The sequence below is a fragment of the Acartia tonsa genome, chromosome 1 (assembly GCF_053477335.1).
Source record: "Acartia tonsa isolate MP-2025a chromosome 1, ASM5347733v1, whole genome shotgun sequence".
In the NCBI taxonomy this organism is placed as follows: Eukaryota; Metazoa; Arthropoda; class Copepoda; order Calanoida; family Acartiidae; genus Acartia; species Acartia tonsa.
This window is the reverse complement of record NC_137260.1, coordinates 55,274,322-55,300,872: the sequence shown is the minus strand read 5'-3', so window position 1 is coordinate 55,300,872 and position 26,551 is coordinate 55,274,322. Positions and strand designations below refer to the sequence as shown.

General features: G+C 31.2%; 1 protein-coding gene across 4 annotated transcripts in view; it reads left to right on the top strand.

Moving 5' to 3' along the window:
* Positions 1 to 26,551, top strand: part of GABA-B-R1 (gamma-aminobutyric acid type B receptor subunit 1) — a 111,957-nt gene that overhangs the window by 72,667 nt on the left and 12,739 nt on the right. For 3 of the 4 annotated variants that reach the window (XM_080166588.1, XM_080166605.1, XM_080166611.1), the window contains 5 exons: positions 1,165 to 1,339; positions 3,725 to 3,824; positions 12,996 to 13,088; positions 14,915 to 14,974; positions 16,451 to 16,477. In XM_080166588.1, coding sequence (XP_080022714.1) covers positions 1,165 to 1,339; positions 3,725 to 3,824; positions 12,996 to 13,088; positions 14,915 to 14,974; positions 16,451 to 16,477 — 455 coding nt within the window. The remainder of the gene's footprint in view (positions 1 to 1,164; positions 1,340 to 3,724; positions 3,825 to 12,995; positions 13,089 to 14,914; positions 14,975 to 16,450; positions 16,478 to 26,551) is intronic. The other variant, XM_080166598.1, reaches the window with a different exon arrangement.

Sequence of the window (26,551 nt, the reverse complement as noted above, 5' to 3'; positions counted from 1 at the left end):
GTATTATTTGTGTGTCTGTCTGTTAGTCTGTAATGCCATAGGTTACTATAATTTCAATTACATGACAAGTTAATTGGTTATTACTTTTTTACATGCATATTGCATTTAAATATGGTATTTGTTGCATATACACTCTATAGTATTATTCATATGTCTGTATGTTAGTCTGTAATACTCTAGGTTACTTTATTTACAATTACATAGTAAGTAAATTGGTTATTACTTTAATACATGCATATTGCATTTCAATATGGTGTTTGTTGCACATCCACTCTACAGTAGTATTTATCGGTCTGTTTGTTTATCTTTAAATGCTGATGATTATTACTATCCTTATAATAAAGAAACAGGATGTCTGTCTGTTTGTCTATACCGAAGGATCTCGCTAACCACTGAACAGATCAGGTTCTCCTTTACAGGCTTCTCATAGGTTCCGGGAAGGTTTGGGAAGGTTTGTAACTATTTTGGGGGAGAAATCGCCCCTAGAGAAAAATTACCCCCCAAAATTTTTTTTTTTAATTTTTTAAAACTAAAATAAAAATGAGAAATCACCCTTAGTATCTTTATATAGTAAACATGTTAATTATTATTTACAGCATGCAAAATTGATTCGTGTGATTGGAATTTTTTTGTTTCCCTCAAAGTGCCTAGCGAGCAAAGAAACCATTTACTCCTATTTTAAAAAGCTAGGCACCATTTTTGTTCTGTAAGCAAAGAATGAATTCGTTAATTTCCCAAAAATATTCAATAGTGAATGATCAGTTCGACCATTCAAAACAAAAGAGTTATAGATTTACTTCACTACAAAAAAGAAATGAAATAATGTTTACGCTGTAACTTTACCTAATGTAATGAATACAGAATAAACAACGGTTTCTATTTTTCTTGATTTTTCCTTGTAAAAATACAAGTTGAAATCGCACTAAATTACATTTTCCTCCTGTTAGATTAGGATGTAGTAAATTTACATATAATTTTTGTAGTTTTTGTCGTCTGTATGGAATGTCATTTCTAGGTTGAAGATAATAACAACATAAATGTTAATCAAATTCATATTCTTTAATTTTGGGAGTTATATGGAGGAATAAAGGTACTCATAATTCTATTTATGGAGGGATGTTATATAAAGGAGCTGAACTGTTAAAAATATTACAAATATTTTAGGAAATGAGTTGGTTGTCTGGGCTGGTGGCAAGCCCCCGCAGGACAGGACCATTATCTTGCCAGACCTGCAGACTGTCAGCCCAGGCCTATACTATCCCCTGCTTGGTATCAGTCTCATTGGAATTATTGCGGCTCTAATACTTCTGGTTGTCAATAACAAGTTTAATTATAGAAGGTGAGTGTTTAATCTACATTTCGATGTATTTTAAAGTTAAGATAAGATTGAATTTATTTGTACATGAGAATCATAATCAACCAATTAAATCAAAAATTTTTAATGACTTGGAAAAAGATATACTTCTTCCACGAACATAAAAAAAATGTTTTTTTCTTTGGCTCAAAGCAGGAGAAAATAATTTCCAGTCGTTTTATGCAGTAGATGGATGTATATCTGCAAAAGTAATATGATGCATATGTGTCTATTCAATTTTGCATTTCTTGGCTAAATTTCCAGACAATGGGTTTGTAAGTCTTTAGACTAAAGACATAAGTATAGAAAACAAATCTTGTATTCCATTTCGTATTTCTAAAGATATACAATATATAACTTCCATTCTGCTTTTTCTGTTCCCTAATTTTTGTTGATAGGGTGGATAAAAACATTTAGAGATTGTCAACTCAATTTCTCTTCATTCATCACAACACAAATCTAGGGAAGTGTATACAGCAGAGGAAAAACAGTTACACCCACAAACAAACTTCTCTTTACTACTTGAAATTTCAGAAAATTTGATTTCTAATAAGTCTTTGTTCTTGATACTATCATAATATTTTATAAAATTTTAAAATAAGGTAAATTTATATTCTAAAACAACAATCTGTATAAAGAAACTGAAAGAGAAATAATTAAAAGTTTTTAATTTTGGTTTGTGAAAATAATTAGTTGGTTTTAAACCAATTTTTATTTGAAAAGAAGTTGTATCAACTTTTTTTTTTATAGCTAGCCGGTTCTTTTAGTAAGTAGTAGATGTAAAATTTTTCATAGAATTCAAATATGCAATCGGTTTTTTTGTAGACCTCTTATTTTTTAAGTAATTTAAGTTTTTAAAAAAAATAATTAAGTCGGTTTTAAGGTACTAAAACGCAACAAAATAAAAGAAGAAAATGGTCAGTAAGAACAAAAATAGTAAGATCTTTAATTTGACACCTTACTTTTAAAATTCTGTTGAGTAATTATTGAAAAAATCTATTTTTTTAACCTCGGTATAATAAAAACTTTAGACCTAAATATTTTCTCAAACAGACATAAAAAACATGGGTTCATATATACCATTAGAATCAGAAAAATATTACGAATCCATTGTAAGCAAAATTGAAAAAAATTTAAAAATTAAAAAATTACAGAAATGGCCAATTATTTTTTTTGTTCAGACAACACTATTGTCTTCCCTTTTTTACCCCCTCTTTACCCCCTCTTTACCCCCTTCCCATTTTTATACTCAATTGAAGAATTAAGACGTTGCCTGTACAACATAATATGATATTTTCATATAATTCCTTTTATTGTAGTTTATATACTATATTGTAAACTTTTTTTTCAATTTTGCTTACAATGGATTTGTAATATTTTTCTGATTCTAATGGTATATATGAACCCATATTTTTTTATTTGTGAAATAATAAAATTAAGTTCAAAGTTTTTATTCTCGTGGGTTTAAAAAAAACGATTTTTTCAATAATTACCTGACAGAATTGAAAAAGTAAGGTGTCAAATTAAAGATCTTACTATTTTTGTTCATAATGACCATTTTCTTTCTTTTTTTTGTTGCATTTTAGTACCTTAAAATCGACTTAATTTTTTTTTTTAAAAACTTAAATTACTTAAAAAATAAGAGGTCTACAAAAAAACCGATTGCATATCTGAATTCTATGAAAAATTTTACATCTACTACTTACTAAAAGAACCGGCTAGCTATAAAAAAAATAGTTGATACACCTTCTTTAACTGTTTTGAATTAATTTGATGAATTTTCATTGTAAAGGTCTAATTTGATACCCATTTGATTTAATTATTTTTAGTTTTGATGTATTAAAAGCAAATTCTTACATTAGTTCCAGTTGTATAGAGTGGTATGTTCATGGATCTATCTGAAAAGGATGATGTATTTATATAAAAATATCTTTTCTTTATTTATATTTACTGCTGATAAATCATAGAAGCTACACTAAGTAGGATTATTTCATTTGTGAGTGAAATTCTTTAATAATTTTCATTTATTTTATTTTATTTAGGTCATTGACATTTTTTACTATAAAAGCCTCAATCTAATTATGAATAAGATTTTGAAATCCGTAGTATTAAAATTCTCCAAATCTTATGTGTAGGTATATTTCTGAAAAAGATTTAAAACTTTATTTTTATTAACTAAAGAAACCAGATACAGGACAATACAAGATATAATCCTCGCACAATCCTTTTATGTTAGATCTGTTTGATAGTCTATAACCATAGAAATAAAAATAGAAAAAAAGTTGTTTATTTAGTTTAGTGCCCTCATCATAAATACTAAATTTTGCTCAGGTGCCCTTTATTATATTGAACAAAAACTCTTATTCTAAGGATTATCATGTACTCGCATCCAAGCTGTAACAACCTTGTCCTGCTGGGTATCATCCTGTGCTTGCTGGCCACCATTCCCCTGGGTATTGATATTCAATGGGTGAGTTGTTGTTTTGTTAAATATTATTATGTTAATGTATACGTTAATGTATGTATGGTAGGTACTTTAATCCAAATTGAATAAAAAAAATCATCCATTCTGGATCAAAATCCCGTAAACCACTAAACCGATTGATCTGCAATTTTCATGGAATATCTGTATTAGTCTTATACATGTTTAGACTGATTATAGGATTATAGGTCAAAGTCAAACACATTCCGCTTAAGAAATCTTCTACCATCTATGTTATTCTCTTTTTCCATCAAAAGATGTCACCCTTATGCCTTCTTTTAAAGATTCTGGCAAAGCTAATAGTTAAAGATTCTAAAATTATATAAATTATTTTGGTGTAAATTTAATGCAATAATTGAAATAAGTTTCTATTATGTAGAGGAGAAAAGAAATATGTTTTCCCTCAGCTGAATACAAAATTTTGTCATTTTCCAAATTTTAGATTTGTAGCAAAATACACCACACTTTAAACACATATTTACTTGTATTCTTACAAAACATTTTAGGTTTAAGACAACAATGTAATTAAAATAGCATTATATGGAAAATATTTGTATTAAATATGTCGGATAAATGAGTTTTTTGAAATTGTATAAAATTGATACTAATGGCATTGGCCAGTAATGACTGGTTTCTGTTTAGTGAAAAAGAGGTTTTTCCTATTATCAGTAAAATATTTATGTCATGCATTTGACATTGCACCTGTAGGTTCTTTGGTGTTCAGTGTAGCATGTTTTGGTTTAGTATATGTACAAATCAATATAAAACGTTTGACTTTGGAAGCACCTCCATTTACACTGATATTAAAAAGGCCTGCTTAGAATTGTCCTATCAATTTAAAACTTGAAAAAATAATTTAAAACTTGAAAAAATAATTCCTCTTAAAGTGAGTTACGATTTGGAAAGCGTGGCAACTCTATTCAGAAGGAGAACCACCAATGGGAGGGGCTTTTGGTGGTTCACTTCTCGAATACAGGGTTGTCACTTATGTTTAAAGATGTAATATGATGCAGATATATACTCAACTTAACTTTATACAATGTTTCACAACCAAATAATAGAAAAGAATATATTATTTATAAAATATTTACTTAGTAAATATGGCACAGAGAAATATACGACAGTGGACTAAGAAATAATCTATAATACAAAGTAGAATGATGTCTGTTTATCCGTCTGTCTGTCCGTCCGTCCCTTAATATCTCGATAAACACTGAACCGATCGGATTCTACTCTTCATGGTATATACCTATTGGTCCTGTGGTGGTTTTAAGTTAATTTCTTTGGGGGTGTGACACTCCCAACCCCCCTAAAAATTAAAATTCCCTTCCTCCCCCCCAAAAAAATGTTTTCTGGGGAAACTACTTCAAAATAAATAGCAGCACCAGAAGTACTTAATTTTTTTTAATTACCTCTTGGGGCATAGCCCTTAGAGGCTAAGGTCGAAGCCGCTAGTTATTTTAAAAGCTAGTGGCTGTTTTTGGTACCTTAATTTTATTGAAGGGAAAGGTGAGAAAAGGAAACTAAAATTAAATTAATAGTTTTCAATATGTAAATATATTATGACAGATAATTATGCTTAAAAGTATATGAAAGTAACAGGTTCTCCATGAGTCTGTTTGTCTGTGTACACAAGGATCTGATATGGTTCTACTTTACAGTGTAGCTACTCGTAGGTCCTGGGAAGGCTTATTGAGAAGGGTGAAGGTTACCACCCTTCAAAATGAACCCCAACCCCAATATTTTTTACATTTTTTTCAAGCTTAAATTCAAAGTGGAGGGAGGTCAACTCCCTCCTTCTTAAGTACCCCTATAGGCCTTTAGTGGTGTAGCCACTAATAATATAAACTAATAGGTTCTTGAAATTATTTTGGTATCAAGGAGTCTTATAGACAAGCTTCACGTGGCTTCCGAAATGGTTCTAGACCTTCCACCTTCTCTGTTTAGAGATTATGTTATGCTAGGGGCGAAGCCCATACTCATATTATCATATACATGTATCAACAATTTCAAAATAAAGAATATTTTAAGGAAAAGGAATTGCAAGTCTGATTTAAGTTTGTTGAAGTAAATAAATTTAAATTGTATAAAGTGTACATACATATTTGAGTAGAAATATAGGTATCGTCGCCGCATACAATCACAGCAACAATCAGTTTATTTTACATTAATTATAGAGCAAATTATAAGTTTTTCTCTGTTATCGAACCAATTTAAAACTGTATTTTATAGCATATAGCATATATTTTATATCATACTAGCGGCTTCGGACTAGCCTCTAGGGGCTTTGCCCCAAGGGTTAATTTAAAAAAAAAACTATTTCTGGTGCGGCCTTTTTTGTGAAGTAACTGCCTCAAAAAAAAATTTTGTGGGAGAAATTTTTTTACTTTGGGGGTGTCCCACCCCCCCAAGAAATTTGCTTAAAACCACCACAGGACCAGTAGGTATATTATCTGAAGAGTAAAGCCCAATCGGTTCAGTGGTTACTGAGATCTTAAGCTTCAGACGGACAGACAGACATCGTTCTACTTTGTATTATAGATAGTGCCTATAATGGAAACAAAATATGCAGTTCTTATGATGGTAGAAAAGTCTTCCTATGGGGCGGGGAGGGGGGTTTAGAGTTAATTATCCAACCCAAAAATCATAAATATTCTTACATTTTATCCATCCTCCCATTTAGAAATTGTACCCTCTTGTTAAGGTTACCTTCTTATGGTCAGATATTTTTCTTCCTAGCAAAAAATCCCTAAGGATTAGATATTGAAGATAATCATCCTCCCTTTAATTTAGCTGGCAGTAAAACCAGCAAGTGACTGTCCCCTGATAAAACAAAATATAAGTAACAAACAACTTTAATTGAATAGTGTATGTGTGTGAGTGTGTGTTTGTGTGTGTGTGTGTGTGTGTTTGTTATATTTTTACAGCATAGTATACTTTAGAACCAAGTTGTTTCAAAAACTTATACACTGTATACTCTACAGTAAGGATAACGTACAATAGAGTTAGGATGCTTTAGAGATGTCATCCGTTTAAAAGTGAGGTAGCGAAGCATAATAACATTAAAAGATGATTTAAAGGAACATTTATAATAGAATCTTACCAATTACCATGAAATTTAAGCCGTCTATCTTGAATAGGAGCATAGAAAATCACATTCATTCACAAAAGTTTCAAACGGACATGAAGACGGACAGACGAATGATAAGGAAGCTTCGCTTCTTATCAAGCAATTTTCTTCAGTTGAAATAAACAAATAGGCGCAAAACTTCAAAAATCATTTAGCCTGAACAGCTAGGTTATATTTGAAATTCCCTGTTGTTTGTTACCTAGTTGAAAAATTAACTTTTATTCTCATAATCGTTCTATCTTAGTAATTCTGTTGGTAAGAATCTCTTTAGTCGTTAACCTCGATTTCTAAACTTAGAGTTCAAGACATTTTTACATCTCTAGGTATATAAGGTATAGGTATGATAGTGAACCCTATAAACTCTTATCATTAGGTACAGATATAGTTAAGATAGTATAGCATATAGATTATTATTTATATGTCTAGGTACAAAAATACATAGGTATGCTAGTATACCCTATAAACTCTTACTTATATCTCTAGGTTTAGATATAGGTCTGATAGTATAACCTATAAAGTCTTATTTATATGTCTAGGTACAGATATAAGTATGATAAAATACCCTATAAACTCTTACTATAGGTTATAGTCATGATAGTATACCCTATAAACCCCTCCTTATATCTTTAGGTACAGTTATAGGTAATAAAGAACATAGCCTTATACTCTTATTATATATGTAGGTACAAATATAGTTATGATAGTCTACCCTATTAATCCCTCCTTATATTTATAGGTACTCAACCTGGCCTTAATATTCATAAAAGTTTCTATATTATTAATATGACATTCATAGGCTACGCTGAGATATCTTAGATATGGTCTTATTCAAATCTAAACAGGGTTTCCTTGAATCCTAAACTTAATTTAGATTAAATCTATTTTACTACTTACTACCTTCAACTAAAATTGGTTAAAAAAGTGTATGTCTACTCTATTTGTATGTTATAAGAAGGTCTAGGAAAATTGAGGGTTTCAACCCCCAAAAAAACCATGCTACCTACTAAATGAGTTTATATTTTAAGATTTAAAAAAGAAGAAAAAATTATGGGGGGGGGGCATTTTTTATTGACAGATTGGAGATACCCTTCCCCAAAAAAGTTAAAAAACTAACCTGGACTAATAAGAAGCTTGACTGTAAAGGAAAACCATATCGGTTCAGCAGTTAGTAAGATCCTTCACTACAGACAAAAACCAACTTACTACTTTGTATGATTGGATTACTTTTTTGTGTATGTGTTTCCTTTTTAACCCCTAATTGGTGCCTTAACAACCCCTTACAAAATTGTTGAGCACGCCCCTGTCTGCGTGCTTGTACATTTTCTCGACGCAGTTGTAAAAATGTTTAATCCAAACGCTTTAATTACCACACCAATGCTTCAAAAATGGTGTGCGTTCCATTCCGTACGTTAGTACATCAAAGTATTAGGATGATATCTTTGTCACTGACTATCTGAATCAAAGAATTTAGCTAAACGCTGTACCGATATGTTTCTCCTTTAAAATGTTGCTTTTCTTATGTCATGGGGAGGTCTACAATCTTCAAAAAAGTTAGCCCATAGAAAAATATTACCCATCTAAAAAAATATTTTTGTTTGATTTTTCTATTTAAAGCTAGAATTGAAAATGGGAGGGGTGGTTGACTTACCCCCTCTCACCTCAAATGCCCCTAGAGACCTATAGAGTCGAAGCCGCTAGTGTTGTATAAGGCAAAGTGGCATTTTTTACTGAAATTTTTAGGCGAAAATGAATGAATATCCTTAAAATTTCCACATGAAAGAATTGAAGACATCAAACCAGGAGAAATATAGCTATACCTAGATACCCCTTTAATATGATATTTTGGGCCAATATCCATTCAATTTTCATTGAAGCACTAATCAACCCCCTCCTCTATTATATTTTTATATTAGGTTAGGTACTTATGTGTGGTTCAGAAGAACTGCGTAGGGTTAGGATCTTCTAAGGTAAGAAGTCCATAGGGTTGAACAGAGGAAATGAAAAACTAGCTCTAAAAAAACTAGCTCTAAAAAAACTAGCTCTGAAAAAACCAAGGATAGGGAAAATTTTGGTCACCTAGTCTTTTAAGGGATTTTTTGCAACTTTGGGGATAGGCAGGGATTACCTTGGAAATTGGGGACCATAGTATACAATACTCATTCTTAACCCACCCCTCCCCCCACATTCTATTCCAATTATCATCTAGTATAGTGAGGTTGTAAAAGTTTTGCTCCTCATAGAGTCATTGCGGGTGGAATAATTATGACCCATAATGTTGTTTTTTCTTATTCTAGCTATCAGGGACAAAGGGATTAGAGAATTGGGGATGAATTAATTTATAAGGTTTTTTTATGAATAGCAAACACAAACTTCCTCTTGTAATTGTTTTTCTTCAAAATACATTTAACGTTACTAGCCCTAGGAGGAAGCAAGCCCCAAACCCAAAAAGTTTCCAAACCTTTCCTAACCCAAGTTAACATAAAATACATAATTATCTTTCCTTCGATGTCTTAAGTTTGTCCTTGGTAGGTTTAAAATAACAGAGAATTTAAGGTGGGTAGAAAATCAGCAATTATCTTTTATCTTTGCCTCCCTGGTACCTAAGGTATGCAATCCAGGGATAGTTCAATAATAGATAGACCTATCTTTCTCTTTCACATTACCCCCCTTACTTTATATTGACCTCCTTGAATATCCACATAAAATGACTTAAAGCCATTGCTAAAAGCAACCTGACTAATTCAAACATGTAAATCACATGAAAGAGATGACACACACACACTTTGTTATTGTTTAACATTTTTTGTTAAAACTTTGATAATCAAAATCTTAATAACTAGGACAACTGCAGTTTAAAGTTATAAAGAAAACTTTTTGAAAAAATTTCCTTTAAAAGAGACATTTTAATATCTGAAAGGGTTAGATAGTTACTATAAGCTATGCTAATTTCTTTTATAAAAAAACAATTGATAATACAAATTACAATAATTTAGGTTTTAAAAGAATAAGAAAGGAAATAAAATTATCGATCATTGTCCTATCTCTGAATTTCTGTGAATAAGGAAAAATGTTAAATTTGAATTCAGTGAACGAAGGACAAAATTTTATGGGTAAAATGTTAAGGGGAGGATATGTTTATCCTTCAATGTTTTAGCACTGTATTCTATGGATAGGGTAGGGCTCTGCAGTCGATGATTGTGTCATGCGGCTGCAGATGTATTTAAATTTTTAGACTACGGTTGAGTGAGGCTGATGATAGCTTATATGGATGGCTTCAACTTATTTTGAGGGTTATATAAGATGCACCACTGGCAGTATGACTTCTGTGTACCTCGCAGCTAAATGCGGCTGCCTACTCTTAGAATAAGGAAAGATGGAGGATAAAACAATGATAACGTTATCCCTAAAAGCGAAGTTCAACAAATGATACAGGCCTAAAAGCAAATTTGAACTTAACTGCCAAGATCATTTTACGTAAATTTATTCTTATTAAACTAATTAAAATCGTTTTAGGGTTAACAATTCAAAACATAAATCATTTTTACATCAATTTTAAATTGTTTTCTTTCTCCTTTTGAAAAATATTTTCTATTTCGAGTCTTAGAGAAAACGCTATCTTGTGGAGTTGTTTTAATAGTTTGTCAATCATGTTTCAGACATGACCACTGATAGTATTGTCAGAGAATTAAAAGAGTAAATGTTATAGCTTCGCTACTTGTAGCTTAACATGGATTGTTTTTGATACTTTAAAGTGACAAAAATGTATCTATGCTTGAAAATGCATAAACAAACCCCTAATTAGTATTTATCTTTATGGTTGTGAACACTTGTGTGTGTAAAATTAAAAATGAATCAATTTAATGCAAATCAAATACAAAATCTGAGTTTGACAATAAACTAATTAGGCAGAGATATGATTTCTACAGGGTTTCCTTTATACTGCAAGTGTGACTGTGTGACTACATAACCCCCCCCGGATGTGTAAGGGAGGGTCGACAAAATCCAGCTTAAACCAACAACGAAATTAATTCGAGAAAAAAAAATCGCAAAACCTATAGCTGTCGTTGAGGGGCAACACATAGTAGAATTGACGACCTTTCCATCTGCTTTTAGATTTATTTCACTTTTGGCTATACCTTATTTCTGGACACAATCCAATTAAAAACAATGAATAATCCCTCTTTGAAGTATATATTACAAAAAAATTAAGGGAGACTATCTGAAAATAGCCTAAAACTTGTGCTGAGGGGAAGGGGAGTGGTCCACATTCCAATTAAGGGATAATACCTGTGTGTTTACTTGGCAGAGCCTAAAGATTGCATGGTTGATGTGTGTTCAATATTTGCACATTCATACCAGGGACATCCAAATTTATGCAAATAAATTTGCAAAGTAGCAAGATGATTGCCTGTCTGTTTATTGTATATTTAACAGCTTTACAGTAGGATGTCCGTCTATCTGTGTGTCTGTAGTTACTGAGACATCTGGCAAATATCTTGATGGAATATAGTTCACTGGCGGCTGCACCTCTAGCTCTGTATTCCAAGGGTAGATATAGCAAAAAAATAATCTAAAACCATCACAAGACTTGAATCCAAAAATTAAATGACCTAAAACCATCCTGGGATATATATGAAGCTTCCAAAAAATAAAGAACTCAATCGGTTTAGTAGTTTTCGAAATCTAAATCTACAGAGAGAGAAAAAAAATTTGGACGCACCTAAATATAAATACAGACAACAATACACTTTTTAATTTTGAAGATTAATTAGACATATAAAACTTAGTTTCACTTCTATCTTTTTTTCTTGTATTGTTTAAAACAAGGACATTTAAAGCAATTAAAAAGGCAGCAAAATATCATGAAATTCAAACTAATTAAATAAACCATTAATGTCAAAAATTTTTTGGAGGGTGTTATCCTTGCTATAAATCAAACTAATAATATGAGTATATCGAATCACCTTGTACTAATTTTTGTTAACAGACGTAGATAATAGTTTTCCAGTGGTTTGAATTGGCTTTTGACTATGTGTTGTTTTTTCTTTCAAATATGTCAGAAAAAAAACATTTAAATTGTATTTAGTTTCTTAAACTGCTGGTTTTAGGTGCTATTATCCCTGATATTAATTAAACTATTTGTAAAATTTTATGAAATGGCCCTGTATTTTATTGTTCAGATCTTCGATGATTTTATATACCATGTAGTATGTTTTGTCTAGTGTGTAGTTTTCTTATTCTATGCCTATATGAGCGACAACTTTTTAGTAGCGAAGCTACTCTATAATTCACTTTGTCCGTCAGTCAGTCCGTCAGTCAGTCAGTCCGTAACTCTATGGGGGAAATGGGATTTACTCAGCTCCTATAAAAGATAGAATGCTGAAATTTTTTGACAACATTCCTATTAATAAGGAGCAATATTAACTATAAATATATTAATATAAACTATATTACTAAATATTTCCAAAACTTTTTCAGTTATAGAAATCAAAATTAAGTTTCCTATCATTTAAAGAAAACAACCATGACAGTCAGACTGCCTTTTTGCAGGTTTTTGACTATTTTAAATTTTTTCCTTATTTTTCCATTTCTCTTATGTATATAGTCCGATTTTCCAATTTTTTTAAGGTAAGGATATAAAAATTAAATTTTCTGTCGTTTTAAGAAAACAACCGTATTCCCATCCATGAATTTTTGGGCTTCGCTACTTATGGATGTTGTCATCCTTGTTTATTTTTTATCTTATGAAATATTTTCGACTGTTTTTATTTATAAAACGGCTGGATTTATTGCATCAAGATCCATGACAGATCTATATAGGAAAGAAACGTATATAAATGAGCTCAAATATTTCAATGGTAGAGTGTTTAATACTTATAGTGCTCTAATCATCCTAATTAAACCAAAGCGATAAGACCCATATTCTATTTGTTTATGGAATAAATAAAGTTTTTTACTTTATGTTGATATTTGAATTACATTGAAGTATTTAGTCTTTATTTGAAATGATCCTTTATTTTATTGTTCAGATCTCTGATGATATGTTTCCAGTGGTGTGTAGTGCTCCCAAATGGTTGCTCAGCATCGGGTTCTCACTTGGTTATGGCTCCATGTTCACTAAAGTTAGTTCACTTTTTATCATTAGCACCAAAGACGTAGTTAAGGGGGTGATGAAACCAACCTTCAGCCTCTCAAGAAATATTTTTGAGTGACCCTTTAAAATCAGATTATAGGTTAGGGGTTGGGTTGGGGGATGGTTTGTTCAACCCAATTAAATATCATGTCGTGTATTTCTTATATTAGAGAAGGCACCTTTTTACCCTCTTCTACATACCCATTTTTCCACTTCGCAAGACACAAAAGCCAGATTTTTTCACACAAGAATCAGAAAAAAAGAATGATGTTGTTATTTATTGTATTAACTCTATAAGAAATTAAGAAAAAGAAATATATATTTTGTCCTCAAATAGGAATTCTTACCTTACCCTTAACATTAGCAGATAAATATACTGAGACAAAGAGAGAGGGAGAGATTGAGAAAGAGTACTAGAGAGAATTGGGCAAAGTTTAGAGAACAAGAGAAAGGTGGAGTTTTAAACAGTATAACCAGGAATTCTAGAATGGGTAATGAATTTAGAGAAAAAGTACAGTACATTGATCTTTTTATAATATTTTAATCAATAAGAGTCTGGTTTATATTCATTAAAATTTGCCAATAAACAAAGGTGTTACAGTATTTGCATGCATCTTAGATGATCAGGTTGATGACACAAATGATATTTATCTAACCATCCCTAATTCCCTGAGTATTAGGCAACAGTAGTTTAATGGGAGGAGATAAGAAGCAAAATAGAGATGAGGGGGCAGGGATCCCTTAAGTATGGGGGCACTAGGGGGACAGTGGGGGCAGTATGGGGGGCAGAATAATTGAACTTTGTTGTGACAGCTTGCCAAACGAGATATCCTGCAAAAAGTAAACAAATGTTTTATTCAAAGTAAAATTCTAAACTTTTCAACAAATTTCCCCCTTATTTACAATATAACTCAAGGATAGTAAGAGCCAAAAAAGCGAAAAACCATATAAAAGGTAAATCCATTTGATATGAAATTGCAAAATTGCAAAATAAAATATTCCGTAAATGAAATTATATGGAATTTACGTACTGATTTATAGTTGTTGCTCTTTCCAGATTATACCTAAAATGCTTAACCCTTGCTTACCTACAAAAAAAATGTCATTGAAAAAAACTAGAGGGGGGTCAATATGATCTGTAAGGGTTAATCAAGAGAACCAAACTTGCATGGCTGACTCATTTAAAATCAGAGCTTTACTGACAGCAGAAGTTACGAACGGACAAAAACTAATTGTAAAAAAGGAGCTTTGCTTTTAACAAGTTGGAAAATAAAAGTATTTCTATATCAGAGCAAAAGAATGTAAGTTAAAAGAAAAGACACCTGCTAAAAATACCTTTTTTTGGCAAATATTAGAAGAATTTTGATTAAGGCTGTAAAATGAAGCTATTTCTTATAGGAAAGCTACTCTTGCACTTGCTTGTCATTAAATTGCACATATTAGCGAAAAAAAGACTTAAACACAAATATTTTAAGATTGAATTGGAGAATGGTTATTTATCGCATCATATTATGGACAGCTTAATCAGTAATATAAAAACTTAATTCTGGTATATTTATCTCATTATTCCCGGAAAACTGTCTATAATACTATACGATATATATCTTCTCAGTATAGCTCAAAACCGGTTTTAATCTGGCAGGAATTTCCGAAACCTTTATACTCATTTGTTACAAAGTTTTATAGAAAATCTATTGGGTTTATCCCTGTGATATTTTGTTCGTTTATAGGTATATCTTCTAAAAATATTAAACATTTAAAACATAGATTGCAGATTTTAAAACGTAAGGAACCAATGATTTTGTTTTTTTTTAGATATGGAGAGTTCATAGAATTGCTACCCATACAAAGACAAAAGGAGAGGATAAAATAAAGGTAGGTTGTTTTGCTTTTTTCATACCATATTCCCTTTACTTAGCAAATTAATTGAAAATTTAATTTAGTCTCAGTCCCTTTAATTTAATATATGGCTGAAATTCAATATTTTAAGACTAAATGATAGCCAATAGATTTTTTGATTTTTTAGAATAAAATGTTCAGTTGATTGTTGTTTAAAATAATTTACCAAAAACGGCCGTTAATTTTGAAGAATACATGGATTTAGCATAAATAGCAAAAGGACAAAATAATAGATACTATGCATCTGCTCTATGGCTGGCTTTGTCCGTAGGTTTGAATTTATTTTTCTATCGGATTTAGAACAGTTTCTGAATTATTTAATGAAAAAATACTTACATCTGAAAATATAATAGAACCAATGATAAGCTTACCTAAGTAACTTTTAGGCTTCAGACAAAAAAACCTTACCAATATAAGGATACCTGCTAAAAATTTTGCCAAGTGCATTCTTTAAAATATCAATTGCCAATTTTTATTGATATTAATATTTTCTTGTTATTGCTGCGAAATTTATGGATATCCTTGTTCTTGTTAGTCGATATTTTGTCTTTATTTATGTTATATCCATTGTATTCTTGAATCTAATCAGTGACGTGACGTCACAGTTACTTAATAGATGAAAATTTGAAATAGTAATATAGGATCATGTCTTTTATATGTCAACAAAATTTAAACTTGTTTATAGGTGGATTATATTTTCTTAAATAATATCTTGTCAAGAATTTTAAGAAAAGTTGTGTTAAATATTGTTGACATATAAACTGTTTATTGTTCATATTAATTTAGCAGAATCACATGCAATATAGGTATATTAATCTTCTAAAACAGGAGATGTGTATACCTATATTGTTTAATAGGTGTGCAAATTTTGTATTATCACATCAGTATATTTTGTGATTCATATTCGCAAAAAAAACGGTAAATTACATGTTTGTGCTGTTATAATAATTTGCTATTCAAAAAAATTTAGTAATATGTTCAGTGGCGTTCACAGGGTTTTTGTCAGGGAGGTGTAAACTTTGAGAGATTGAAGCTAACTAAAAAGGGGAAGGCAGGCGTCTTCCATTTTAATTTTTAGGGGGGAGTTGACACTGATATATGTGCGGAAGTGAATGCAGGCCTTTTTAATGTGATTCTGGGGTCATTTGAATTTGAATTTCCGAATGTGTACACAGTTTCCTCGGTGTTTCCTCATCCTATCTCAATATTTTCTACTAGCTAAAAAAATTCAAAATTTTAATGTATAAACGATATTTACATTATACATTTAAAATTTTAATTTCTTTAAATTTGGTTTTGTTTTTTTGAAGATTTGAAGCTTTTTTGGCTAGTAGTAAATATTGAGTTAGGATGAGGAAACTGTGTACACATTCGGCAACTCAAATTCTGGCTATTTTATGCATGTGTTTATACAAAGTAACCTAAACAAGACTAACTTACTTCATTATTTAGTACATAGGCAAGAAGCCAATGATTAATGTAAGTAAAAAAAAGGTTTTTGCTTCATTATATACCCCTTTAATTGTTTATCTACAGGGAGGGAAAAAAATGGCAGATAAATTAATCTAAAATCTATGAAAATCAGAATTTAACTGATATTGGAAGTAAGATTAATTTATCGTCTATTGTCTTTTCCTCGATTTATTTATCTACTTTGTTATATTTGCTCACTTTTCTATCTCTTTGTGCTTTCTTTTCTCTTTTTATCTTCCTTTTGCAGATCTCATTTGTGGCTTCTTCATGTAGGGCAGCTCAAATATTTCTCTTTTCTACAAAATCTGCTTATTTTAGAAGTAAATCTTCTCCATTTAAGAGAAATTTTGAGTTTTCCAACTGTTTTAAATTACACAGCGATGTAGATTTTACACTGAAAACAACACAATAAAAAAGATAATTAAAATATGCTTATTCATTTAAAATAGATCAAATATTAATACTACAGAATATTACAATTTAATTAGTTACAAAAGCATTTAATTATAAAAATATATAAAGACTGTACATTGTATAATTGCTGAAATTTTGCATGCTTTATATATTTTATCTTTGTTTATTTGTATTTTATTAATAAAAAGGCGTTTACTTTGAATTAAGGAAATAGTTACATAATATCATGATGGATTAAAATAATAAGATTTTATAAATAAAAACTTTTGTACACTTTCAAATTTAAATCTCATTATTTATTTTAATTTCTTGTATGAAATGCTATAATGTGGGTATTATTGTATTGCATTACCTCGAACTTTATGTATTTTAATTAAAACTAGGACACTCTGTATTGTGAATTTAAACCTCGCCAGTGCCACGTTGTGTTAATATGATTTAAACTTAGACACACTGTATTTACATTTAAGCTTGACAGTGCTGGTTTATAACTTATTCTTGGACATACTGTATTATAATTTAGGCTTGACAACTTATTATAATTTATAATTGGACAAACAGTATTTAAATTTAGTTCAACACACTGTATTTATATTTAGGCTTGACAATGCTGTATTATAATCTAATTATTATTTAACTTTGGTCTTTCATAATTAAAACTTGGCTAAACTGATTTTGCTTGAAAACACTGTATCATGATTGGACACAGTGTATTTAAATTTTAACTGGACAATGCTGTATTATTATTCAATTATGGTGTATCATAATTTAAACTTGGACACACTGGATTTAAATTTTAGCTTGACAATACAGTAATAAAATCCATACTTGGAAACACAGGCTTTATGAAAATTCTAGCTTGACAATGCTGTATTATAATTTAAACTTGGCCACACTGTATATATCTTAAGCTTGACAACGCTGTATTTTAATTGAAACTTGGACACACTATTTATATTTAAGATTGATAACTATGTATTAAATTTGAACGTGAACACACTGTATGTAATTTTAAACTTGAAAACGATGTATCATAATTTATACTTGAACACACTGTATTTAAATTTAAACTTGAAAACGATGTATTATAATTTAAACTTGGCCACACTGTATATATCTTAAGCTCGACAACGCCGATTTTAATTGAAACTTGGACACACTGTATTTATATTTGAACTAAAATAAGCACTCTGAGAAAAAAAATAATTTCTCCTAATATCGCTGGAAAAAAATTGAATAATTATTTGGTAATAAATAATATTAGGGTAGGGATATAAAATTATTATTTAATGTTAGCCACACTGTAAGTTATCATCTAATTAAATGCACAATCCTTTTACACATCTTTCTCTCTCTCTCTCTTTCTCTTTCTTTCTTATGCCAATGAAACTTTACTTATATGATGGGTTCACATTTACAATTTAAATTATGAATTAGCTGTTAAAGTATATGATAAAGAGATGCATAAAAATGGTTATTTAAAAATGCTTTTGCAATATGGTAAATAAATGAATAAATAGACCTATATTCTACAATTGAAGTTATTAATCAGGTGTAAAAGAATATGATAAAGAGATGCATAAAAATAGTTATTTAAAAATTCTTTTGCAATATTGTAAATAAATTAATAAATAGACCTATATTCTAAGCAATCTTTGTTTAAAATAGCTAGAAACCATCTATAATATTAGGAATAAAATGAATTACAAAATTATTCATATACCATGATTTTTAAACTTTACTTCTTACAAGAAATTTTGTAAAATTAACAATGAATACATCCTTTTCTAATTCCCTTTTTTATGGTTTTTACTTTCATTGTTTTAATTATTTTTAAAAAAAGGTTTCATTTTCCTTTTCTCATATAATTCCTTGAATTATTTAAGTGCTATACAGATTATTTTTTTTTGTAAAACTTTTTTCATGTTAGTTTTTTTCCTCTCTGCTTTTATTGGTCTTTTAAAAACGAATGTGCAACTACAACCATAATCATCCTTGTTTATTATAGAAATATCAATGAGCATTAAAGCCTTTCTTGTGCTAATTTTGCTCCCAGTAAAATAGGAAGTCCGCCCGTTTTTGTATGCACTTATTTTTGGCTCCATTCACACAAGATGCCTTTCATATGCTTATAACATAAACTCCATGTCATCAAATCCTTTGTATTCCTCATTAGTACAAAAAGAAAGGAAGAATAGGCTGGCGGCGGGGTTATTAAAAAAAAGTGGTTAAAAAAAGTGTGTTTGTGTGTGTGTGGTGTAAAATGTGTATTATGGCGTATTATATCTAAGCATGCATTTAATAGTGTATTAGTGCATTGAAATGAGAATGATATCAAGAATCAAAGGATAGGACATTCGCACTAAAATGCGATAATTTTTTTTTTACATATTTCTGTGATTCTAAACGCGAATCTTATATATAACTATTAAAAGCGAATCTTTTTCTGTAATTAGGGTTTGTACGTCCATCCTGTACAATTACCTATTTTTGTTAATTTTGGCATGTTAGAATTGTCCTATCTATTTTGATGATGACTATTGTAACAATTAGTTTATACTTTTGAATTAATATCCTGCTTATTAAGTTTTTGACTTTCCACATCCTCATATTAGTCTGTCTGCCGTTTAATTTTAGAGCTTTTATAGATTTTGTTACCCTTGTTGAATTTTGATTCCTAATGTTATGTTATTTGAACAAATATTAATATTTTACAATTCAGCTATAAATTTTAGCTGTACCAAATTTAAAGCTAAAATTTCCATGACCTTCTGCGGCTGTCGAGCCCCTTATGAGAAATGGCAATGACTGACAAGCCCCGCGAAAAAAATTATAGTTGCCTTTTGCATATCACTAAATTGCTGGAATATTCATGTACATATTGAAGTGTATAATTAGTATGCTGATGAGTGAATTTATAAAAAAGATTGCGAGGGCTAAGTGGAAAAATTTGTATATCAAAAGTTTTTAAGTGAAATTTTAAGATAATATTAAAATGTTTAAAGGTAATAAAAGGTTTTTGCAAAAGTGTTTGAAAGGAAAATATTATAAAGATACACCTATGAAATATATCCAAAGAAAGACAACAAGATTTTTGATTTGACTTTGAAAGAAATAAATCAGTTAGTTATAATTAAGCAGATATTGTTAGAGTCATTTATCTCATGGGGGGGGGGGGGGGGTCCAGCTATTTTGCCTTAAATCTCACCTTTATCAAAACAGTTACAAAATATTAAATAGTCGAGAAGTATGAGATCTTAATGGGCATGCAAAAACATTCTCAATTTCATTTTATGTTTTACTTGTGTTGGCCTTAAGCTTCGTGACCTTCAAAATATACTTAAAGATAAAATAGATACCAGTAAAAGCGATAAAATTGGCTAAAATAGTTTTCTTATAAAATGTCAGAATGTTATAGTTTTCTAAATATATAAATAAAACAATTTATCTAACCTAAATTTTCTTTTCCTATAAATAATTTATGACTAATGCTTAGGTTTTTACTCGAATGTAATTTTATTATACTTCTTGCTTTGACATTATTTTTACATAATATTTACAGTTGGGCAGCTAAATATTCTTTTCTCCTGTGGAGCTTCTTTGATGCATCAAATCACTAGTTCTTATTTTATTATTTCAAAAGTTTCTTCAAGTATACTGACAAAATAAGCAGACATATTAAGAATAATTTTGGGTCCTTAACAAATTAGCCACAATTAGCCTCGATTCTGACAACATAAAGTTGCCCTGAGTTATGTCAATGATATGTTTTTAATAACAGGCCGATGTCAATAATATGTCACCAATAGACAGTTTTATTGATTGCGAAAGTTGATATAAACCTAAATAAATACACCTAGAATGAATGCTTATTTTGTATGAAGTTTAATAAAAGAAGCGTTTTTGTTTTGCCCAACTGTATAAAATATGAAAAGGTAAAAAAAGTAATAGTATATTGTATATGATAAAGTTTATGTCTTGACAAGGACAAAAAGGGGGCCCATTTCTAGGTATTATTCTTTATTTTGCCGATATATATACTCGAGAATATAATTATAGATTATAGGTTACAGACCCTGTGGTAAAATTACTCAAACAAATTAAACAAAATATTATTGTTTGATTATAAATCATGAAAAGAAAATAACTTGTTTTTTACATGTTTTTTATAATGTACCTTCAACTAAAAAGCACCAAATTTTGCAAGAGATTTTTTAGTTTTTTCTTATAAAATTAAATTATGATTTAAGAAACAACTTTTTAGATAAAGAGAAAATAATGCTTTAAAATGAAATTATTCTACATCTAATTTATTTAAACATGTTGTCAAATTTTACCAACTTGATATTTAATGTAAGATAAAATGTAAGATATTCTAGGTTTTTTTTCCCTTGGAAATTGTCCCATAAAATGAATGTAATATATAAGCCAGAACTATTCAAATTGAGCCATGTACATGAATTTCCACAGAAAAAAACTTGGCAGAATAAATTTACTCGAAATTTCATTTTGGAGACATATTCTTTATTTTGTATTATTTATCTAGCTTGCTAGTTTGTCACAAAACACTCACTTTCTTAGTAAATTTAAGATATTTTGCTTGTAATGTCTAAGACAGTTATTTTAGCTCGTTGTTGAGTTAAAAACTAATACTGAAAAAAAAGTTTCAACAAAGCCACGTCAGTTAATACAATTATATGGCAAGAAGGGGGTTAGATTATGAAGAGGCGCAACCTATATTTGTACAATTAGGACTCTCAAGCAAAGATAATGCCATGAAAAGGTCGGTGGATTGAATATGAAGGTATTAATTGCTATCATTATAGCTATTCAATATCGACTTTGATTCTATTTAGTCCTATTTCAAAATGTCTTGATTTCATTGAAGGTTCGAGTATATACAAAGTTTTTTTGTCATTTTGCATAATTTGTGATATAATATGATGGGCGGGTTTAGATTTATAGAGATTGATGAACAAGTTGTCTGGTCTAGCTCAGGGATACAGGGATAGGATATTTAGATTTATAGAGATTAATGAACAAGTTGTCTGGTCTAGCTCAGGGATACAGGGATAGGATATTTAGATTTATAGAGATTAATGAACAAGTTGTCTGGTCTAGCTCAGGGATACAGGGATAGGATATTTAGATTTATAGAGATTAATGAACAAGTTGTCTGGTCTAGCTCAGGGATACAGGGATAGGATATTTAGATTTATAGAGATTAATGAACAAGTTGTCTGGTCTAGTTCAGGAATACAGAGATAGGATATTTAGATTTATAGAGATTAATGAACAAGTTGTCTGGTCTAGTTCAGGAATACAGAGATAAGATATTTAGATTTATAGAGATTGATGAACAAGTTGTCTGGTCTAGCTCAAGAATACAGGGATAGAATATTTAGATTTATAGAGATTAATGAACAAGTTGTCTGGTCTAGCTCAGGGATACAGGGATAGGATATTTAGATTTATAGAGATTAATGAACAAGTTGTCTGGTCTAGTTCAGGAATACAGAGATAGGATATTTAGATTTATAGAGATTAATGAACAAGTTGTCTGGTCTAGTTCAGGAATACAGAGATAAGATATTTAGATTTATAGAGATTGATGAACAAGTTGTCTGGTCTAGCTCAAGAATACAGGGATAGAATATTTAGATTTATAGAGATTGATGAACAAGTTGTCTGGTCTAGCTCAAGAATACAGGGATAGAATATTTAGATTTATAGAGATTGATGAACAAGTTGTCTGGTCTAGCTCAAGAATACAGGGATAGAATATTTAGATTTATAGAGATTGATGAACAAGTTGTCTGGTCTAACTCAGGAATACAGGGATAGGATATTTAGATTTATAGAGATTAATGAACAAGTTGTTTGGTCTAGCTCAGGAATACAGGGATAGGATATTTAGATTTATAGAGATTAATGAACAAGTTGTCTGGTCTAGCTCAGGGATACAGGGATATAATATTTAGATTTATAGAGATTGATAAACAAGTTGTCTTGCCTAGCACAGGGATACAGGGATAGGATATTTAGATTTATAGAGATTAATGAACAAGTTGTCTGGTCTAGCTCAGGGATACAGGGATATAATATTTAGATTTATAGAGATTAATGAACAAGTTGTCTGGTCTAGCTCAGGGATACAGGGATAGGATATTTAGATTTATAGAGATTAATGAACAAGTTGTCTGGTCTAGCTCAGGGATACAGGGATAGGATATTTAGATTTATAGAGATTTATGAACATTTGTATTGTCTACCTCAGGAATACAGGGATAGGATATTTAGATTTATAGAGATTTATGAACAAGTTGTCTGGTCTAGCTCAGGGATACAGGGATAGGATATTTAGATTTATAGAGATTAATGAACAAGTTGTCTGGTCTAGCTCAGGGATACAGGGATAGGATATTTAGATTTATAGAGATTAATGAACAAGTTGTCTGGTCTAGCTCAGGAATACAGGGATAGGATATTTAGATTTATAGAGATTAATGAACAAGTTGTCTGGTCTAGCTCAGGGATACAGGGATAGGATATTTAGGTTTATAGAGATTAATGAACAAGTTGTCTGGTCTAGCTCAGGGATACAGGGATAGGATATTTAGATTTATAGAGATTAATGAACAAGTTGTCTGGTCTAGCTCAGGGATACAGGGATAGGATATTTAGATTTATAGAGATTAATGAACAAGTTGTCTGGTCTAGCTCAGGGATACAGGGATAGGATATTTAGATTTATAGAGATTGATGAACAAGTTGTCTGGTCTAGCTCAGGGATACAGGGATAGGATATTTAGATTTATAGAGATTAATGAACAAGTTGTCTGGTCTAGCTCAGGGATACAGGGATAGGATATTTAGATTTATAGAGATTAATGAACAAGTTGTCTGGTCTAGCTCAGGGATACAGGGATAGGATATTTAGATTTATAGAGATTAATGAACAAGTTGTCTGGTCTAGCTCAGGGATACAGGGATAGGATATTTAGATTTATAGAGATTAATGAACAAGTTGTCTGGTCTAGCTCAGGGATACAGGGATAGGATATTTAGATTTATAGAGATTAATGAACAAGTTGTCTGGTCTAGCTCAGGGATACAGGGATAGGATATTTAGATTTATAGAGATTGATGAACATGTTGTCTGGTCAAGCTCATCACAAGGATAGGACAGTGGATAAATGATTATTATTTCTGTTTGGGGCGTATTCCTTTTCGACTTTAACCCTTAACAGTCGGGCCCCTTGTCGCACCTTAATCAGTCGGGGAGGGGGGGGGGGCGTTCAACGCCCCCCCCTTTATATTATCTCAGTTCCTATTAGAGCTAGAGGGCTAAAAATTTTGTGCAAAACCCATGTGTTATGATGAATTGTCGACTTTAACCCTTAACGGTCGGGGGGGGGGCGTTGAACGCCCCCCCATCCGGTTTTTTCTATCTCATTTTCTGTGTGTGAAAGATGAAGAGCCCAAACTGCTTGACTTTTTAAGTATGGGTATGACACATAACTGAGAGTTGGAATTTTTTTAATATCTCCATCCTGGCGGGCACAGGATGCCAGCAAACCTGGCAGGGTCATCCAGGTAAAGAGCAAAAATATTTTTTTGACTAAAACAAAGCATTTTATCATACCAAAATACTAAAAAATCCTCTAGTAGTACATCCTTATATGAAATACAGGTGTTCAAGTCACTTTCAGGTTCCAGGTATGATCCTACAGGTCCTAATCCTCCAGGTCTCCAGAAATCTTTAAAAGGCTCCTGTGGCCGCAATTTTTGACTTAAATACTTCAAATTTTAAACTTAAGCTTTTCTTACATGTCTACATAACGTATTAAAATTTCATGAAGATCCGCCGCCGTTTTCCCGCCGACCGCCGACTGCGGCGGCTGGCAGCTGCCAAGTACAGCTGCGGCCGCTGAAATTTATATTTTGATATTTCTAATGTAAAATTTACATAAAGATAAACATTTTCTGGAAAAAAAATTTTCTTCTAGCTTCAAAAATAAGAAAATTACAGCCGTTTGAAATTTTTAAGTAAAAAAGGACCTAAAAACAAAGGTTGTTAAATAAAAGGGTGAAGGAAGCGAAAATTGACTTAGACTTATAAAAGATCGGAAATTCATTATCAAACAGGGGACTTGCACAAAAAAATTTAGCCCTCTAGCTCTAATAGGAACTGAGATAATAAGGGGGGGCGTTGAACGCCCCCCCCCCCGACTGATTAAGGTGCGGCAAGGGGCCCGACTGTAAAGGGTTAAGTAAGTCAAAGTCAATTTTCGCTTCCTTCACACTTTTATTTAACAACCTTTGTTTTTAGGCCCTTTTTTACTTAAAAATTTCAAACGGCTGTAATTTTATATTTAAAATATCAAAACATAAATTTCAGCGGCCGCAACTGTACTTGGCAGCTCGCCGCAGTCGGTGGTCGGCAAAAAAAACGGCGGCGGATCTTTATGAAATTTTAATACATTAAGTAGACATGTAAGAAGGGCTTAAGTCAAAAATTGCGGCCACAGGAGCCTTTTAAAGATTTCTGGAGACCTGGAGGATCAGGACCTACAGGATCATACCTGGAACCTGAAATTGACTTGAATATGTGTATTTAATATGAGGATGTACTACTAGAGAATATTTTAGTATTTTGGTAAGATAATATGCTTTGTTTAAGTCAAACAAATATTTTTGCTCTTTACCTGGATGACCCTGCCAGGTTTGCTGGCATCCTGTGCCCGCCGGGTTGGAGATATTCAAAAAATTTCAACTCTCTGTTATGTGTCATACCCACACTTAAAAAGTCAAGCAGTTTGGGCTCTTTATCTCTTACACACAGAAAATGAGATAGAAAACCGGATGGGGGGCGTTCAACGACCCCCCCCCCCCCCGACCGTTAAGGGTTAAGCTTTTTCGTCCAAGAACCAATGGATCGTAATCACTTAACTGATGTAGGAAAAAAAAAATCACGTGTATGAAAGTTGGCTCTAAATCATAACTGTTCAAGGCAACAAGTTATACCTGTTTATGGGTCAAGCCATTTTCCTTATATTAAATTGCATCAACAGTGTAATTAGTGTAACAAAAACTCGAATCAGCGGAAAACTAATTTTCATTTACAAAATTCATGTACAAAAAAATACTTCATCTTAACAGGGGAATAAAAGTTGTAGGTCAATTGTCAATGTCTTTACCTCCCTGATACCAGGCTAACAAAGTTTTCAAGGAAAAACTTTTGGATCTACTGCAGTTCACGGTAAAATAATGCTGGTAAGCAATATTTCCAAAAATCTATGAAATTTAAAGCTGCTAGCTGCCAAACGGCTAAACGTACAGATCATACCCGCACACCATTTTAAGCGGCATAAGAAGGCCTACAAATAATCTAAAATAGCCAAGATCCAATTATGCACAGGGAAAGCTTCACTGAAGAAAAACCGCGTAAAATAGGTCTTTTTCGCGCATTTCTCTGCACTGCGAGATAATTATGCATTAATGATTTATGGCTATTCCAGATTATTTGTAAGCCTCTTTATGCCGCTTAAAACAATGTGCGGGCATGATCTGTACGTTCAGCCGTTTGGCAGCTAGCAGCCTTTAAAATTCATAGATTTTTGGCAATATTGCTTACCAGCAATATTTTACCGTGAACTGCAGTAG